The following is a 19,245-nucleotide window of genomic DNA, read 5'->3' on the forward strand; positions in this document are numbered from 1 at the left end:
GGGTTTACTACTGTAAACAGACACCACAACCACAGCAACTCTTACAAAGGACAACATTCAACTGGGGCTGGCTTACACGTTCAGAGGTTCAGTCCATTATCATTATGGCTGAAATGGCTGTGTCTAGTAAGGAATGGTGTTGGAGGAGCTGAGAGGTATACCTCTTCTTCCAAAGGCAGCGAAGAGAAGATTGGCTCCCACATGGTTAGGATAAGGGTCTTTACCCACAATGGCACACTTTCTCTAACAAGGCCACACCTCCAAATAGTACCACTCCTTGGGCCAAGCATATTTGAACTACCACAGTTGGTTTGCCCCTTTTAACATGAATTGAAACAGACCTATCATCTTCAACCTAAGTCTATGTTTATAATGGAAATTGCTAACTATAGCATATTTAAATCCTTATCAATCTGTTAACACTAATGTCCATGAAAAGAGAAACTCAGCCAGCCTTCATTCCACCTGCCATCGTGGGTGTCTTCCATCTGTTCTCTTGTATGACCAAGCCCTGTTCTCTTCCTCAACACCTCATATGGCTTCCACTAGTTGAGCCACTAACACATACAACAATAAACTCATACAGGGAAATGGTGTTGTCCCAGAAGCAGAGCCCACCAGAGCCAAATAGGAGTGGCCATGGCAAAGACAACAATAACAACATGACAAGAGTTGAGGGCTTACAACATGTCAGACACTGGTTCTTACACACCACACAGGGTGATGCAGTCAATCCCACAACCTATGAGATACATAATACTGTTATCCCTAGTGGCAGATGTTCAGAGAAAAGCTAAGATGCAAACAGAGAGGAGGGAATCCATCTACAGGGCCAGGAAAATAACTCCAAAGTTGCAACCCTGTAACAATCACTGACTTATTTTACTCAGACAGTATATGAAGGAATAATTTTTAAATAGCATGAAATCATGAAACTTGTCAGTGATTTAGTCCTACAATTACTTTTCATGTAGATCAGGGAAGGGCTTAGAGAAATGGAGACTGTGTAGAAGAGAGGAAAGAAGACTAGATCTACTTACCGAACGGTGGGAAACAATGGGAATCTTGTCTCTTGCTTCCCCAAGAACAGTAGCACTTCATCTGCAGAGCTTTATCTCATCTTTGCAAAAGCTCAGTATCTCCTTTTTGTTACTTACCTCCTTAAACAGAGCAGAGGAGAGATCAAAACACATTAATATATCCAACATGGAGGATCTGTAGTTGTCTGGACCCCTTGGAGAAAGGGTATCTGGGAGGTTCTAGCCTGGAGCCAGATTCTCCTATTGAAGGAGACAAGAAGAAACTCCAAACTTGACCATGGTTCTCTGCCACTGTGGAATAGAGAGAACCCTGCCACTCTTTGCACAAATGATCTAATAACAAAAGACCAAGAAATGAAGGCCTCTGACTGCTTTGAGAATCAAAAAACTTTAGCTCTAATGTATGAGAGCTTCAAGTCAAGAAATGTGCTTCAGTGCCTGTGTGAAGTTCAGCCCCTAGACCCCCACAAAAAAATTAACAGGATGAGGGAAGGCAGAGAAAGAAAGAGAGTTCTTATATTTGCATTTACTAAAATAAGAGGAACAAAAGCATATAAAACAAGATAAAACTTTATTTTATCAAAATTTTAACAAGACAATCTCTACATTATATTACTTCTATTCATCTCTCCTCTTTTCCTCCTACTTTCCCTTCCATTTTGCAGAACAAAGCAGGGAAAGAGAAGGCTTCATGTGCTTACAATAAATGGTGAAGGTAGGAAGGGTTTCAGAACCCAGCAGGACCCATCCAGGCAAAGGCAGACCTTGGTACTGGCCAGCAAGTGTTGGTAGTCTGCCTTGCCATTGGAGGAGCACATGGTCCTGGCACTCAAGGTGATCCATGGATACAATGGCACAGGACTTCAGAGACATGGCACCTGTTATGGACAAGTCACCATAGCTAGCTCCAAGCCTCCAGCCAAGAAGTACCAGTGCTGAGAATAATGTCAGGATGGGGCATTGGACAGCAAGGCTTCCACAGAGGGGTAATGGCAAACCTTTGGAAAAGGACTGGGGCTTTTAACTTGTTCCTGCATTTCTCCAACATACATCTATAATATCTAGTAACAGTTCAACACAGATCAGGAGCTGACACAGGCTACCTAGTGGTAAAGGAAATTCTGCTGCTGTCCTGGAAAAACTCACAATCCAGAAGAGGACCTACATGTTTTCAAGGGAGCATTCACATGTGCACAAGTGGATGTGTGAGCAGAGGAGGTGAGGGCACTCTCCCTGGGTCATGGATGAGCACTGAAAACTACCAGACAGACCATAGATACCAGGCAGAGGGGCAGACAATTAGGGAAGGGGGTATGACAAGAATGAGTTCATTACCTCACCTGGCTGAGCAGACAAGTACCCAGGAGTTAAGACTCAGACTCAAGAGACTATAAGTGCAAACTTGGGGGACACTGGTAGATGTCAAGAGAGGACAAGGTCATCCCAACCGGGAAAATGAACAAGGTAAAGTTCTTGAAATGGGAGAGGTGAAGAGGTAAAGACAGACACCCAACAGGAGGAAGAGCATCCTCAGATAGGGCTAGGGCCTCCCTCAGTGCTTGAAGTGGGGCCACGTCTTGATAATGTTGTACAATGCCTGCCCAGGGGACAGAGTGTTGGACACATCACTGTGCCCCATTAGCAGGTAGTTGGAGGTCAGGTACCCCTTGACCACAGCACACTGGATCAAGTCCTGGGCTGCCTCCAGTGCAGCTGCATTGGGTGGAGAACCTGCAAAACACAACCAAACCACTTATTGTAAGATCCCGGGGTGCCCAGAGCATGGCAGAACATGTTCTAAAACCAACCCAGCCTACAACTAAAATAGCATATTTGATTTTTGGCAGCCACTCTATAGACAGACAGAACAGGAGATCAAGATTTTACATGTCTCAGTCCCAAAGTCTTCCTGACTCTACATTCCTGAAAATATAAATACAGTTCTGAATAATTCTAAATGTTTTCCTACAGTGAAAGTTTGTCCTGATAGTTTTCTATTGGGAATATTTTAGTACCCTAAAAACCATTTGACAATGCCTAGAGATATACTTGATTGACAAAAGTGAGAGAAGAAAAGACACTTTTATTGTCAAGTAGGGAGAAAGCAATGGCCATACCAACCAAACTTCAAAGTACAGATCTGTGAGAATGAGTTATCTCACCCAGAATGGCAGCCTCAGCGAGTTTTACAGGCCTTCCTGACAAAGCCAATGTCCAGCCTCTCCTCACCTACCTTTAGCCTCCATCTAAGGCTCATCTTCAAACCTACCAGAAATGTGTAGCAATAACAGTACCTGACCTTTCCAGAGACTCAAAACAACAACACAGTAGCTCTAGTCAGAAGTTCTGAGTAAAATAATACTTTCAGTGCAGTTAGGCAAATGCCTAAACCCTGCTTTAGTGTATAAGGCTAAGTGATCTAGAATTGTTATCATGAGAACCAAAACAGGTAGGCTACAAAGGGGAACTGAAAATACTCACAAAGACATTTTCCTTTGCTTCACCCATTCATTGTAACAGAAAGAGGGGGAGGGGAAGAGAAAAGGATGAAGAGAGAGGGAGGGAGACAGGGAGAGAGGAAGACAGGGAGAGAAAGAGAAGTATAAAAAGAGGAAGACTGGGCTGGTGAGATGGCTCAGCAGTTAAGAGCTCCGACTGCTCTTCCAAAGGTCCAGAGTTCAAATCCCAGCAACCACATGGTGGCTCACAACCATCTATAATGGGATCTGTTGCCCTCTTCTGGGACATCTGAAGACAGCTACAGCATAGTTACATATAATAAATAAATAAATCTTTTTTTTTTTAAATTTATTTATATATTTATTTACATTTCAAATGATTTCCCCTTTTCTGGGCCCCCACTCCCCGAAAGCCCCATCAGTCCCCCTTCCCTCCCCCTGTTTTCCCACCCAACCCTTCCCACTTCCCTGTTCTGATTTTGCCCTATACTGCTTCACTGAGTCTTTCCATAACAAGGGGCCACTCCTCCGTTCTTCTTGTACCTCATTTGATGTGTGGATTATGTTTTGGGTATTCCAGTTTTCTAGGTTAATATCCACTTATTAGTGAGTGCATACCATGATTCATCTTTTGAGTCTGGGTTACCTCACTTAGTATGATGTTTTCCAGCTCCATCCATTTGCCTAAGAATTTCATGAACTCATTGTTTCTAATGGCTAAATAGTACTCCATTGTGTAGATATACCACATTTTTTTGCATCCACTCTTCTATTGAGGGATACCTGGGTTCTTTCCAACCTCTGGCAATTATAAATACGGCTGCTATGAACATAGTGGAACATGTATCCTTATTACATGCTAGGGAATCTTTTGGGTATATGCCCAGGAGTGGTATAGCAGGATCTTCTGGAAGTGAGGTGCCCAGTTTTCTGAGGAACCGCCAGACTGATTTCCAGAGTGGTTGTACCAATTTGCAACCCCACTAGCAGTGGAGGAGTGTTCCTCTTTCTCCACATCCTCGCCAGCACCTGCTGTCTCCTGAATTTTTAATCTTAGCCATTCTGACTGGTGTAAGGTGAAATCTCAGGGTTGTTTTGATTTGCATTTCCCTAATGACTAATGAAGTTGAGCATTTTTTAAGATGTTTCTCTGCCATCCGAAGTTCTTCAGGTGAGAATTCTTTGTTTAACTCTGTACCCCATTTTTATAGGGTTATTTGGTCTTCGGGAGTCTAACTTCTTGAGTTCTTTATATATATTGGATATTAGCCCTCTATCTGATGTAGGATTGGTGAAGAGGAGGGAAGACAAAGAGAAGACATAGAGAGAGACAGAGAGAGACAGAGAGAGAAACTAAGATTTGTCTGTATGTGATAAAAGTGACCAGAGTGCCTACTCTCTGGGATCTGAAGGTCACTTTCAGCCACACTCATCTTAGATTGATTTAAATACAAAGCTTCAGCATATGATGCTTTCAACAATGTCTGAGCCTGACGTGTTTTCAGCCCCAATCAGACACTCTTCAAGCATCACACAAGGATCAAAACTGCCCAAAGCTCCTGCTTACCTGTGAAGATGCCCATGAAGGTGATACTCAAGGCGATGTCATTGTAGCCATCAGTTCTGGAGCCCTGGTGATCCCAGCCCACCCCTTCATAAACACCACCATCCTGGCCCACGAGGAAGCTGGAGAGGCATAGGAGAGATGAACATTAGCATGAAAGAGACACTCGGGGACTGACACTTGCCTTTCTTCATCAGTTCACTCACTTTTTTTTAGCTCAACTAAGGACCAAGTTTCAGAACCAGTAAGAGAAAGCCATGGTGAGTGGTATGCTAGTGAAAACATCTGGAGGAATGGGGCTCTAGAGGAACCCAGACTTGAAACATTTGCTGATCTCTGCAGGAGTAAATTGCCACAGTAGCTGCTGTTAGACCATAAATGACTTACCAACTGACTCCCTGATTTCTCAAATGTCTAACCATCATTTCCCATAAAGTCAAACCTGCCAACCCCTCTTCCTTCTCCAGTCATCCTCTTCCCTTGAAGTCCATGGTGTAATGGTCCACTCACCCTCTTGTCTGTCAGATCCGTCTCTGTGTCTCAGCCTCCTCAAGTCTATGCTCCTTCGCGAGGTGCTTCCTTGCACCTGCTCCTTCTCACTCTGCATACTCACTCAGAACTAACCTATCCATTTCCTTGGCTTCTTCACCATCCATGAAAGTGCACAACTCACATCTGGAGCCACCTCCCACCTTCCCTGGGGTAGCATTGGAGGAAAAAAATACCATCCACTGGCTCCAATCCAAGCCTCAGCCCACTCCATTCACTTGCCAGCCAAGGCTTGTCACCTGGGTCTCCCAGCCACCTCTCTGACATAGTCTGATACCATAGTCACTAGCCACTCACTTTCATGAACTCTTAAATGCCTCCACTTCTCCCTGTGATATCTGTGCCCTCTTAGCTCCATAAACAGCTTGCCTCGTCTGGATTGCCACACATCTTAACTCTCATTGCCCTCACCATTCTGTTCCCAAAGCATCATCCAAGTTGCCTTTCTCAACCAGAAATCATGTAAAATCTTGCTCTTAGTCCTTTGTGCAGAACCTAACCTCCCAGTTGAAGATACATCATTCTTCAAGGCATGGCTCTTTGCCTCCCACCCTCACCTCTCACCACACCCAATGTTGGCACTTATGTGATCATAAGCAATCTCTCAGATCGTCAAAGGCACTATTCTCGCCCTGGAATCCAGACCTTCACCTGTATCTGAAGCACTCTTGCTGATCCTTCCTCTGATTTGTTCCCACTCCCTCCTGGGGTCCCAGCTAACGAGTTTCTCCTCTGAGGAATGAATCCTTCACTCCTCTTCCTGCCTTCCTGATCGTCTTTCATGTGTCCTTCATAATCGCACTTAATTCACCTTGTTGAGGCTAGTGTTGTAAGCCCTTTTTCTCCCTCACTGAAGTCTGAACACCAGGAGGGTAAGAGCCACCTGTGCTTCCTGCCCGGAGCACAGCCTAATGCTGCAATGTATGAAAGTGTCTCCTCAGACCCTTTCAAGAGTGGTGATAGGACACATGATATAAATCAGGAGCTGAGAAAACAGTAACTAAAGCAATGACAGGGACTGCCTGCAATAGGTCAGGATGGAGACATCTCAGAAGCCCGCGGTAGCTCCTTGTAGAAAAGGATGGTATCTGGGACTCTGAGAAGCAGGAGACACATTCCTCCAGGAGACACACCATCTGAAATAAGGGACTACCTGCAATGGGCCTGGATGGAGACATCCCAGTAGCCTGCAGCAGCTCTTTGTAACAACACTTGTTCCCATTTCTCCTAATCTTAGCCCTGGACAATGGCTGTATAGATTTCATTTGTGTGTGACTGCTTTTCAGTTGGCCTTGGTGTGCATAATTATTCTATTATATCTGAGTTTTACTTCTTTCTCCTTCTGCTCTGGCAATTCTGTGAAACCAGATGTTCCCTGATGTAATGATTCTTAAACAATTAAAAATTGAGGCATGGGGCACAGCACAGCACAGTCCTAATGGCCAAGGTGCATGCTGTGTGTTCTCATCTTGGAAACAATGTCATAAATGCACAACAGTAGTTCTAGATTAATGCTTGACTTGCAGAAAAAAGTTTGACAATATTATCAGAAAATGAATTAGAGTCAACATTGGGATCACAAGAAAGAAAAAATATATTAAAGTTATGAAATAAGTTTTGCACAACATTCGAGAGTGGTTTCTGGAAAAGCAAGTATAGAATATGGAAAATCTTATATTAGTAAAACTAAGTCAAAACACTGGGACTCTTTTCTTTTTCTTCGAGACAGGGTTTCTCTGTGTAGCCCTGGCTGTCCTGGAACTCACTCTGTAGACCAGGCTGGCCTCGAACTCAGAAATCCGCCTGCCTCTGCCTCCCAAGTGCTGGGATTAAAGGTGTGCACCACCACCACCCGGCAACACTGGAACTCTTAGGAGAGTCATTGTGTGCAATGTGCAGAAACAGAAAGTTAGCAGAACTGCTGAGTTAAGGGTTAACTTGATTCTTTCTGGCCACTGCCTGGCAGCTTTGCCTATGTCATTTACCATTAGATCTTCACAAGAAAATGCAGTCGTTGATGTCGGGGCTCTGAGCTCAGAAGTATAAGTTAAAATTAAAGTTTAAATAATTATAAGTTTGCAATTACTATTATTTTGGTTATAGACCTAGGAATAGTGAAGCTTGGAACTTTGGGGAACAATTGTAATTCTTGATTTTTTGTGGGTTGTGGTTATTCTTTTGAATTTGATTTGGCAATAATTATACAATGTCTTTTTTTATCTTCTTTTGGAGTATCGATAAAAGACTGGGGCAAGAAGAAGGTGGGTGAGCATGAGAAGAGCCTGTGAAGAGTGAGTGGAGAGAGAATGTGAGGTGTGTGGAGAATGTGTGTGTGTGAGTGAAAGGACAGTGCATGTGGTGTGTGTGTGTGTGTGAGAGAGAGAGAGAGAGAGAGAGAGAGAGAGAGAGAGAGAGAAAGAGAGATGTGTGTGAAGAGTGTGTGTGTGTGAGTGAAACGGGAACACACAGAGGTGTGTATGAGTGAGAGAGTTCAAGAAAAGAAAAGCACACAGGAGAAGAGCAGAGTGCGCAGGAGAATGCAAAGTGTGTGCAGCCTCAAGCTGTGAGCAAATGAGAGAGAAAGAGAGCAGAGAATGAGAGAGAAGAGAAACTTTAAGCCTTGAAAAATTGCCTGTCAGCCTTTACCCAAAAAGTAGTCTGTGTATATTTATTATTCACCTTCCAGATATCCCTGCTTCCAGTTGAGAACTCCGATTTTGTGTCGAGGCTGGACCCTGACACATATCTCCATTGCAATTTGAGAGAACAACATCAGATTACCCTGAATGGCAAGATTTTCTAATCATTTGGTAAATCCTGATACACAATTAGAGGTAATATTTCCCCCATCTTCAAAGAGCTTCACAAAGAGGATCAATCATCTTAGAAGAATGTATCAAGTAACAAATGCAACTGAGGCATGCACCTTGCACACAAGTGCCTGGTGGGAACAGTCAAGACTAAAATACAGCTACAGAAGCTAATCCCAGATAGCGAATGTCCCCAGATAGTGGCTCTTTCTATTAACACATACAAACACACCATATGAGTTAGCAGTGGCTTGTCCTTAGGCTTCAAGTTTAGCTTGTTTGTAATGGGAAATGAGCTGAGATGTTCCTGTACCCTAGCTGCAAGCTCGGTTTTGACTGTTTAGTGAAACATATTATTTTCTATGTTACAGTCTTAAGTTACTATCTTTTACTGTCTTTTAATGCTAGTATTATTTTTTGAGATTTATTTATTTTATTTATATGAGTATACTGTAGCTGTCTTCAGACATACCAGAAGAGTGCATCTCATCCCAAACATCTCTTTAGAAGCCTTGGTATCTACAGATGATTGTGAGCCACCATGTGGTTTCTGGGAATTGAACTCAGGACCTCTGGGACAGCAGTCGGTGCTGTTAACCACAGAGCCCCCAATGTCTCCAGCCTCCAATATAAATATTATTAACCAACAAAACCCAATCATAGAATTTTGATATTCATTTAGATCACATTATATGAAAACGAAGGAAGGGAATGGAAGGAAGAGGGTAGAAGGAGAAAGGAAAGTGGGAGAACAAATAGACAGACAGACAGACACAGAGAAAGGATAAGGGAAGGAATCTTGGGAGAGGGAAAACATCCTCCCATTCGGTAACACAATCTTTGTTGTGGAATTACAGAACTCGACGCTATGAAATTACTGAAGATTTATCCTATTTATCTCTGTGTAGAAAAGACTCTCCCTCTGAGTGTTCAGAGTCTTAGAAGGAACAATCCAAGCAGGGGGCATCATATGAGTCACAATGTAAAGAGAGGCAGTGGACTTGGGTTAATCTCCTCTATAGGTTCCACAGTCTCACACTGTAGCTTCCTCTAAACATCTCTTCAGAAGCCTTGGTATCTATAATGTCTATACACTGCCTTTAATAGGTACACATTTTGAGGATATGCTTGGGGCTATGACTACCTCTTCTCTGACTCCTAAATAAGAGCATCCTGGATTGGGTAAGAAGCCAATGTAGTAAGTAACTATAGGTCTCTCATATGGTCACAAATCCATTAAAAATATCTGCCTTTGCCCCCTGTTGAAAGATTCCGATTCTCCCACTGAAGGCGAAAAGACGCTGTTTGAGGATGACTTACTTATACCCAATGTCACATGCATTTAGCTTGTCCATGAAGAAGGACTGGAGATCTCGGATCAGCAGGTGGCACTCATCGGGCTGACTGCATGTTCTCCCAGCAGTGTGAAGGATGATGACATACTTTGCAGGGAGAGTCATCTTGGAGCAGTGGGAGTCTCTTGCCCCCCAAACAGACCGTGGAACTATGTGGGGACATGCTGTGGTAGGATAAAACCAAAAACAACAAAACATAGAGGACTCATTTTAGAAGATTCATTTTACCACCCCATGCCAACCACATGACTACTGAAGGCTGCTGTAATCCTCTGCTTGCTCCCAACCACCCTCAAACCTCTTCCCAATCCTGACTGTGGTACTCTGGAATATATTAATTCAAGCAGCAAACATAGAAGTTTTATTATGGAAGCCTGTTTGATAGACATTTAAAAGCCATAAGATTCTGCATCTATAAAGCAATCCTAAATATGGAGAGATGACAGCAGTCTCAAGGACATAGTCAAACTTATTCATGGCTCATGACAATGAGGACAAGTTTCTTCAAACTTTATTAAGCCCAAGAAAAGGCCAATAGTTCATACTGGCTTTATATCAAACGCTTCAGGAAGTCCCTGACACACTGACCAGGTTTACTAGGCCTCTCCTGTCCTCTGTGTGATTGGGGTGGGGTGAGGAATGCTGAGACTAGTTGAGACATACTCCAACTTGTTTAACTACCTGAAAACTGTGCAACAAGCTCCACATTTGAAAATAGCCACCCAGACTGGGGTGGGCTTTTGGTGATGGGTTCTCTCATAGGTAACTCCTCACCCATTCTGCTATAATTAACCCCCAAAAGCTCAATGGTTCAAAGAGAGGGGGAGGAAGGGAGAAAGAAAGAGAAAGAGAGGGAAGGAAGGAGGGAGGGAAGGAACAAACAAACAAAGAAGTTTGGTTTGGGTTTGGGTTGAAGGAATGACTCAGTGACTAAGAGTACTTGTTGCTCTTGCAGAGGGCCTGGATTTGACTTCTAGTGTTCACATAACAGCTCACAATCATCTGTAATTCCAGTTCCAGGGGATCTGATGCCATCTTCTGACTTCCATAGGCACCAGGTTCAAACAAGGTACACTCATGTATGTGTGTAGGCAAAACTCTCATACACAAAAACAAACAAATGAATCTAATAATTCATTGGTTTTAATGCTGTCACTGCTTGTTAACCCAAAACAGCATCTAACTTGTTGTCTGAATTGTTTTAGTTCCTCCTTTGATGTCAGAGTGACAATGTCAAGTTTCTGTTATTTTCTGTATTTGTAAATGTGTAGTTGTGCAAAAGAATGGGGCAGTAATGTGCTTGGTCCTTTTCTATGACTATTTTCTTCCCTAACAATTTTGACCATATAACACACTGAGTCTTTTACCTGTTTGATTTGTTCCTTGTCTTTCTCTCCCCTCTGCACTGAAACTCTAGGACTCAATGGTTTTTGTGTTTTGTTCCTTAAATACAACTTTTGCTAAGGAAGAAAGTGTGGAATGACTGCAGAAAGACTGTTCACATAACATTACTCATCCTGACAGGGCACTGTTACCACAGCTAATGTCAAAAAGAGGTGGTTCCTCTCAAGGCTTGCCAGCATCAGTCTTTCCGAAAGCTAGGTGACCACACGGCCCCTGGGAAGGATCTAAGAAAGCCTAAAGGGTCACTCCTGGGTCTCACCTTTCCTCTGTTTCCTTATCTGTGGAGGGACCAGGCAGTCTTCACTTTTCCCAAGAAGTGGCTGGATATACTTGGATGACAAGTGGCCCTTCTTCACGGCATGGGAAATCAGGACCTTCATGGCTGACAGAGCAACGGGGCTGGGACTATGGCCTGGAAGAGAGTGGTTTATAGGTATCCCAGTGTCGGGTAGGAAGAAGCCAGGGTGCTCTGACAAACCTACACAGCTGCTAGAAGAAACCATGAGGACAGGTCAGAGAGGGGAGCATCAAGGACCTGCTATATAGTACTGGGCTCTGGGTGGCTTGGGTTAAAGCCCTCCCTAAAGATATACCAAGACATGTCTATACCGTCCATCCACAAGAGACCTTTAAGGCAGCTATGCCCACTAAGCAAGCCCCCCCACTGCTCACACCACTGCTTCCCATCATTTTTCTCAGCACAAAGCTCTGACTCGGGTACTATTAGCAGCCCCCTTGTTCATGAAAAACAACATGGGATCTAAAAAGCACAAGCTTCATATCCCAAACCAACAAATAATTCTCTAATTTGAACAGGCATCCTGGACCCAGTACTCAGTGAGAAGCACCCACCTATTGGAAATGGGAATTGCAGGCTCGTGTTCTGACTCCCTCCCCACACTGTGTCACTTTGGCTTATCTGCTTCTCTGAAACTTGGGTCACACCCTGTAGTAATAGGAATAATGGGATCTACTCGAACTATCCCATAGTACTGAGTAGGAAATGAGAAACTACAGAGTCAGCTAAAATAAACTCACGGGCGTGTTGCTAGGGCTGTATGTTAGGATTCAGGGGCAGGAGGTTAGAATCAACAGACTTGGAAGAAAATGAAAATCTGTCATTAGAGGCTGGGATGTCCCATAACAAAACACAAAATAAATTCCAAGGGTCACACTCCACTTTGAGCTTTTAGTTTCATTTTGTTTTGCTTGGATATTTTTTCTGTTCTTTCTTTTTTGAGAGAGAGGGGGGAGAAGGAGAGAGAGACCATGAAGTGGGAAATTTGGGAGGAGTTAGGGGAGGGGAAAGCATGGTCAAAATATATGAAAAAAATAATGCAATTAACTGACAACTTGAACAGATCTAGGAGACAAACCTATGAACCTACGAAAAACCAAGTACATCCAGACACTTCTTGGGAAAAGTGAACATACTTCCTAAATGGCCCACCCTAACTTCAGTCAACACCATTCCACAAATGGAATTCTGGACTGAACATAGGAGAGAATGGGTGAGCCCAGTGTCTTCCTCCTGTTTCTAACAGTAGATGCAATGCCACTAGCCACTTTGAACCCCTGATATGATGTCTCTCCTATTGTGATGATTTATCCCCTTAAACTGTGAGCTAAAATAAATGCTTCTTTCTTTCCTTAAGTTGGTTTCATCTGGTATTTAGTTACAGCAACAAGAAAAATACCTAATACAAAGGCATTAAGGTGCTGTTCATTTTTTCAATGGATAGAAAATCTAGGAGTGAGAAACAGAGGGTTATCTGGCCTACAGCCACAGACCTGTCAGTCCTGGAGAAATGGTGCAATGGCCACTAACACAGAGATATAACACACAAAGCACAGATCTACCTGAAGAAGAACAGAGCAAGAACCTAGCAGATAGAAGCCCAGTGCAAGGAGCAGGAGGGGCTCACCCAGTGATCTGAGGAAGAAGTGTGGCAGAACATATGTAAAAGGTGCAGCTTGGTCTTCATGTGGGTCCCCAGCAACTGGAGTGGCTGTCCCTGACTCTGTTACCTGCCTGTGGATTCTGCTCCCCTAACTGAGCTGTCCTCTCTGGCCTCCGTGACAGAGAATGTACCCAGTCCTGTGGTGACTTAAGGTACTGGGGTGAGTTCATTCCCCAGGGGGACCTCCCCCCTCTCAGAGGTAAATGGAAGGGGAGGGGGAGAAGAGCCTTGTGAGGAGGGCCTGGGAGGAGGGGGGACTGCAATTGGGATATGAATAAATTAATTAAAGGTAAAAAAAGAAATGTGGCAGAGACATAAAAGGAAGCCAGAGCAGAAGGAAGAAGAGCATCACATTGTGTATTCTAGAAACCAAGGGAGAAAACCATGCCAGAAGAAACTGAACGGGCAGCAAGGCAGAGCAGCAGAGAGCTCTTGGAAGGACTGTCAGCTGAGGTGCCATTACCTTCCTGGGTGCCAAAGAAGGCAACACCCAAGGAGATGTTGTTGTAGCCCTGGTCGTGAAAGCCTTGGACATTCCAACCAACACCTTCATACACTCTGCCATCATCCCCAACCAGGAAACTGTGGGCAGGGAAACACAAGTTACTCACTGACACCGACACACATTCCTGAGAAAGAAAACCACCTACTTAGGCTCAGAAGGGAGAAGAGCTCAGGGCAGCTTCACAAAAAGTATCTGCATGAATTTCTCTTATACAATAGAAAGACCAAGTTATGTATTCTCATCCTTAACATGGAAAAGGGCCCACACACATCTAATACTCCCTCTACCCAAGTTATATAAAAATCATCCTAAATACTGAGAAGGAAGAGGGGACCTTGTTCACCTGCAGAAACTACTGTTGATCTAGACATAAAATATCTGTCTCTATAGATTCCATCCATTCTTAAAAATGGCTCTCCTGCCTACCACTGAAGGCATGCTGCCCACACAATCTCCACACAGGCTACTCATTTGTTTTCTCCCTGCTAGGTAACGTCCTACATAAACACACCTGATGTGAGACACGGACATAGTGGCAGGCAATGTGTTTGAGGAGTGATCCCAGAAGCCACCGAGATGGAGCAAAGAGAGAAATTCAATGCTAGTCTATGCTCCTGAACTAGCTCGAGAAAGGACAGCCAGCACTGATCGTGACTGCCACTCACCCGCCATGTTCTGCTGAAGGACTTTGTATATACACTTTAGAAACATCCTTCAGAAGGCCTGGGCTGACAAAGTCAACCACTAATTCTTGTCCTCCATGGACAAGACACCACAGACACCTTAGATAAAACATGGTGTAGGAAAGCAGAGATGCTGTGGACACTTGAGACCAGAATCCATTACCAAGCTCCAGACTGTTGACAACTGGCCAAAGTCAGATAGGAGTCAGCTGTTGGTGTCATAGGTGGGATGATTGACCCAGTGAGATCAGAACCCACACCTGTAGTGCGGTGAGAATACCTCAGATGGAGATGGATTGAGCTAGTTTAGAATAGATGACTGTACCGCTGTGTGATGTCAATTGTGTGTGATTGAGGAAATCAAACAACCTCTCTACTTTGGGGAAAGAGTGACTCTTATTTTACCCTTCTCAGACTAGTGGATGGTGGAGGCACTTAAGTGTAAGGAAGAATTCTATAAACTGTGATGTGTCAGGTAAACCAAGATTTCCGAGAGACATTCAAATAAGCAGTTTTGTCTTGATTTTCATTCCACATCTCAGAGGCAGGAACCTCGCAGAAATTTATGAAAACTTTGAATACTGTATTCATTACCAAACCTATGGAACCACAACCAAGAAGTCAAGGAAAACAGGTGAAAAGACTACAAGAACCTTAACAGAGCAGCTCGGGGCACATGACTAGCCCAGGCACATACTTGTAGGCCACATCACACCAGCCATTGCGGATGTGATAGGCCTGTAGTTGCCGAAGCTTCTGGCTACAGACGGCTTTGCTGTGGCACTCCAGTCCAGGGATATGGTGTACGACAAGGACATCCACTGGCCTGCTCAGCTTGGAGCTGCAGCCAATTGCTTCTGCCCCCCATTCCTCACGAGAAACCATGATGAAGACATCTGTGGGGAGAGCATGGCATGTCAATTAGTGTATCTTACATTTGCTACCTGAGCCACACATGTTGTCTGACCCATGCTGGTGAAAATGCCCCAGGAGCGGTATCAGCAGCTGGCCATGCCTTTCTGCTTGTGTGTAAACCTTGCAGTTCCTCACCCCCAATGCAGCTGAACCAGCCAGGGGGTCTGGATATTTTGCTCTTCCATCTCAGGAATCCCCATCATAAGTGCACCCCCATTAGGAAGTATGCCCATGCCACTCATTTATACCCACCCAGCCCTCTAGCCTGATTGTGCACTCATTGACAATTTTCTCTATGACTTCTACTCTCCTTAAGGGGTCATACCTCTTCCTCAGCCTAGGGGATCTCACTAGGCAGTGAGATCTGCCTTTCACTCTGTGACCTACTGAACTCAGAGATTGGCTCTCTACCCTATATAAGTGTTTCTCCCATTTTGATATTATTCCCCTATATCCCAAGATCATTAAAAAAAGGCAATTGATTTGCTTTCCAGAGCCCCTCTACAACTCAATGCTATTCAACCTGTCCCAGTTGGCTGTGAAAACTTGCAATGCATTTCTGGCCACATAAGAAACCCCAGCAGATCCCTAGGTCTCCTCACCATCAAAGCCCAGCATACCTTTCTCAAAGAGCTGGGAGATGTTGCCAAGCGGTTGCTGCAGCCCTTCTGACACCTGATTAATTTGTGGGTTTTCCCAGGAGGAAACACCTGCAAAAAGAATGTTCCTGTATTCATATGTCTTCAGGGAGTTCCAAAAGCCTTTGATCATAGTGGAAATAACAGATCTCTAGCCAGAAATAGCTGTTCTCTCCACTGCCTTTCTCCCTCCCCAAGTCCCCAAGCCTCCCCGAAGAAGCCCCTCTGGGTTGACCAGGAAACCCCCTCTAATAGATGGTAGCATGGTTTTCTCTAATACTGTCTTCAGAAAATCCCTCAGGATGATAGTTCACTGCTATAGGTAGGTAATTAGGCATATTGAACAATTATATGACATATATAAACATACAATTGGCAAAAATAACTGGAAAATATATTCAGACACCTCAAAATCACAGTATTCTCATCTGTGTACATTTTGTGTATCTGATACAATAAGAAATAGTTAAAATGACCTTTCTTTAATCAGGCTATCTCCTGCTCAGTGCTAGGGTATTGTCAAACCCAGGCTCCCACTTGAAGGACTGTGAGGAATGTCACCAGACTCTGGTTTCCATTATTGCTCCAAAAGAACCTTGTGTTGTTGACAAGCACAAATATAAGTTTGTGTAAATGCTAACTGGAATAATATTAATACAGATATAATCATTGCTCCCACTGATTGATTCTTCCTGCCAAGTGTTAAGTCAGTCCTGTGTTACCTCATTTAATCCTCAAATTTAAGAGGAAAGCAAGCTTTTCTCAATCTTGATAAAGAACTTAAGATTTAAAGAATTTAATTTAAATAATTTAACCACTTATTGAAAACTATTCCTTTGGATAGGGCAAAGAGTTGGCCCCAGGTCTATAGACTCCACAAAGCTCTTCTTATATGCCAGGGAAGCGCATGCATTTGGCCCAGAGTCAGGGGGAAACTTACCCCATGCTGGAAGAGCCAAGGTAGAGAAGACAAGTAGCAAGGAGAGCATCCTCTGGTGGTCCCAGGACACCTACACAGAGTATGACAAGCAACCCTAGGAGGGACACTGACAATTAACATGACTGTGCTAGTTGCCAATGATATATTTCCTGACTGTATGAAACACTGTCTATCTGCTGCCTTGCTGTGGGCCTTCTAAGGCCAGCATCTGCCTAAGGCTCCTCTGTACCCAGCTGGTACACAACATCCTAGTAGAGAGTCCTAGCTACTCTATTTTATTGATGCCTACTGTGTGTGTGTGTGTGTGTGTGTGTGTGTGTGTGTGTGTGTGTGTGGTTTATGTAGATACTTACACAGAAGGTCTTAAATAATCCTCACTCAAATTTTGTATATTCAGGAACAAAATCTACGAATAGTCCAACTAAGAAATCCAAACTTCCTTCTGGCTGCTCCTTTCTGCTGGGGCAGATTGCTAGCTGGTCTGCTCCCCTGAAGACACCACATCCTGAGGCATCCCAGGAGACCAGCTGCACTCAGAGCATTTGGTAAGAATCCTCCTGAAGTCCCACAGCTTCTCCTGAGAGCCCAATGGACTCAGAACCTATCACCACCCCCCACTGCAAAACCGAATACCACTCCCCTGCTGACCAGTCCTTTCTGCTGTGGCAGACTGCTACTACTCTGATCCCCTGAGCCATCCCAGAAGATCCACTGCACTCAAAGCAGTTGGGCAACTGACACCACAGCCTGAGACATCCCAGGAAAGCTGCTGCACACAAAGCAACTGGCATTCCAGGAGATCTGCAACACACAGGGCAACGATACCACAGCCTGAAGGTGTCCCAGGAGATCTGCTACACACAGGGCAACTGAGCAACTGATAGCCAGCTTGTCTGCTTCCCTAAAGACACCACAGCTTGAAGTCATCCCAGTAGTTCCTCTGTACACAGAGCAACTAGGCAACAGACACTACAATCTGAAGACCTCCTGGAGGCTCTGGGGCATGCAGGGCAACTGACCCAACAGACTGAAAGCCTCCCTGGAGTTCTGCTGCACACAGGGAAACAGAAACCACAGTTCATAGCGCCCCCCCCCCCCATAGCATCTTCACACAGGACAACAGCTTGACTGCTCCTCTGAAGATCCAACAGTCCGAAGGCCTCCCAGGAGATTTACTGCAGCCAGGGCAACAGATCAGCAACTTCTCTGCCCCTGTGAAGAGCCTCCAGCTAGAAAGCCCCACAGATGGTCTGCTACAGCCAGGGCCACAGGCCTACCAGGAGACCTGATGCAACCCAGGAACAAAAGAAGCAGATTCCAGAGTCACTCAGACCAGCAAACACCAAGGATAACCAGATGGTGAAAGCCAAGCACAAGACCATAAGCAACAGAAGCCAATATGCATGAGCATCACCAGAACCCAGTTCTCCCACCACAGCAAACCCTGAATACAAAAACACCCCTGGAAATCAGGAGACTGACCTAAAATTCTATCTCATGAAGATAATAGAGTCCTTTAAGAAGGATATAAATAACTCACTGAACGAAATACAGGAAAATACAGGTAAACAGGTAGAAACCCTAAAAGAGGAAACAAGTAAATCCCTTAAAGAAATACAAGAAAATGCAATCAAACAAGTGAGGGAATTGAATAAAGTAGTACAAGACCTAAAGGTGGAAGTAGAAACAATAAGGAAAGCACAGATGGAGGCAAACCTGGAAATAAAATCCTAGGAAAGAGGATGACCAACAGAATACAAGAGATAGAAGAAAGAATCTCTGGTGTAGAAGAGATTGACACAACTGTCAAAAAAAATCCAAAACACCAAAAACTCCTAACCTAAAACATCGAAGAAATTCAGGACACAATGAAAAGACCAAAATCTAAGAATAATTGGAATAGAGGAGAACAATGATTCCTAGCTCAAAGGACCTGAAAACATCTTCAACAAAATCATAGAGGAAAATTTCCACAGCCTAAAGAAAGAGATGGCCATAAAGGTACAAGAAGCCTACAGAACACCAAATAAATGGGACCAATAAATGAGACTTCAAACTGGTACAACCACTATGGAAATCAATCTGGAGGTTCCTCAGAAAATTGGAAATAAATCTACCTGAAGACCCAGCTATACCACCCTTGGGAATATACCAAAAGATTCCCCACCATGCCACAGGGGTACATGTTCCACTATGTTCATAGTGGACTTGTTTATGATATCCAGAATCTGGAAACAACCCAGATGTCCCATGACAGAGGAATGGATACCGAAAATGTGGTCATTTACACAATGGAGTGCTGCTCAGCTATTAAGAATGAGGACATTCTGAGTTTTGCAGGCAAATGGATAGAACTAGAAAATATCATCCTGAGTGAGGTAACTCAAACCCAAAAGGACATGCATGGTATGTACTCACTAAT

General features: G+C 44.0%; 1 protein-coding gene across 2 annotated transcripts; it reads right to left on the reverse strand.

Annotated features, from left to right (window-relative positions):
• Positions 1-2,534: 2,534 nt before the first annotated feature.
• Pglyrp4 (peptidoglycan recognition protein 4) lies at positions 2,535-16,872 on the reverse strand. Of its 2 annotated transcripts, none has more exons than XM_052178666.1 (8): positions 16,824-16,872; positions 15,865-15,955; positions 15,028-15,237; positions 13,606-13,724; positions 11,441-11,593; positions 9,743-9,941; positions 5,067-5,185; positions 2,535-2,771 (listed from the first exon to the last, which is right to left on the reverse strand). In XM_052178666.1, the coding sequence occupies exons 1-8, from the start codon at positions 16,870-16,872 to the stop codon at positions 2,593-2,595; spliced, it is 1,119 nt and encodes a 372-aa protein (XP_052034626.1). In that variant the 3' UTR covers positions 2,535-2,592. The 2 variants fall into 2 exon arrangements, with proteins under 2 accessions (XP_052034626.1, XP_052034625.1); XM_052178665.1 differs by having other exon boundaries at positions 15,028-15,226; positions 15,848-15,955.
• Between the last annotated feature and the right edge of the window lie 2,373 nt (positions 16,873-19,245).

This window comes from Apodemus sylvaticus, chromosome 4 (assembly GCF_947179515.1).
Source record: "Apodemus sylvaticus chromosome 4, mApoSyl1.1, whole genome shotgun sequence".
Lineage (NCBI taxonomy): Eukaryota > Metazoa > Chordata > Mammalia > Rodentia > Muridae > Apodemus > Apodemus sylvaticus.

Excerpts from the sequence above, each read along its gene's own strand:
- Pglyrp4 (XM_052178665.1), bottom strand. The coding sequence starts at position 16,872 with ATGCTCTCCTTGCTACTTGTCTTCTCTACCTTGGCTCTTCCAGCATGG. Across the intron at positions 15,956-16,823 it reads CTTGGCTCTTCCAGCATGGG|GTGTTTCCTCCTGGGAAAAC; the intron begins GTAAGTTTCCCC and ends TTCTTTTTGCAG. Across the intron at positions 5,186-9,742 it reads GCATGTGACATTGGGTATAA|CTTCCTCGTGGGCCAGGATG; the intron begins GTAAGTCATCCT and ends ATGCCTCTCCAG.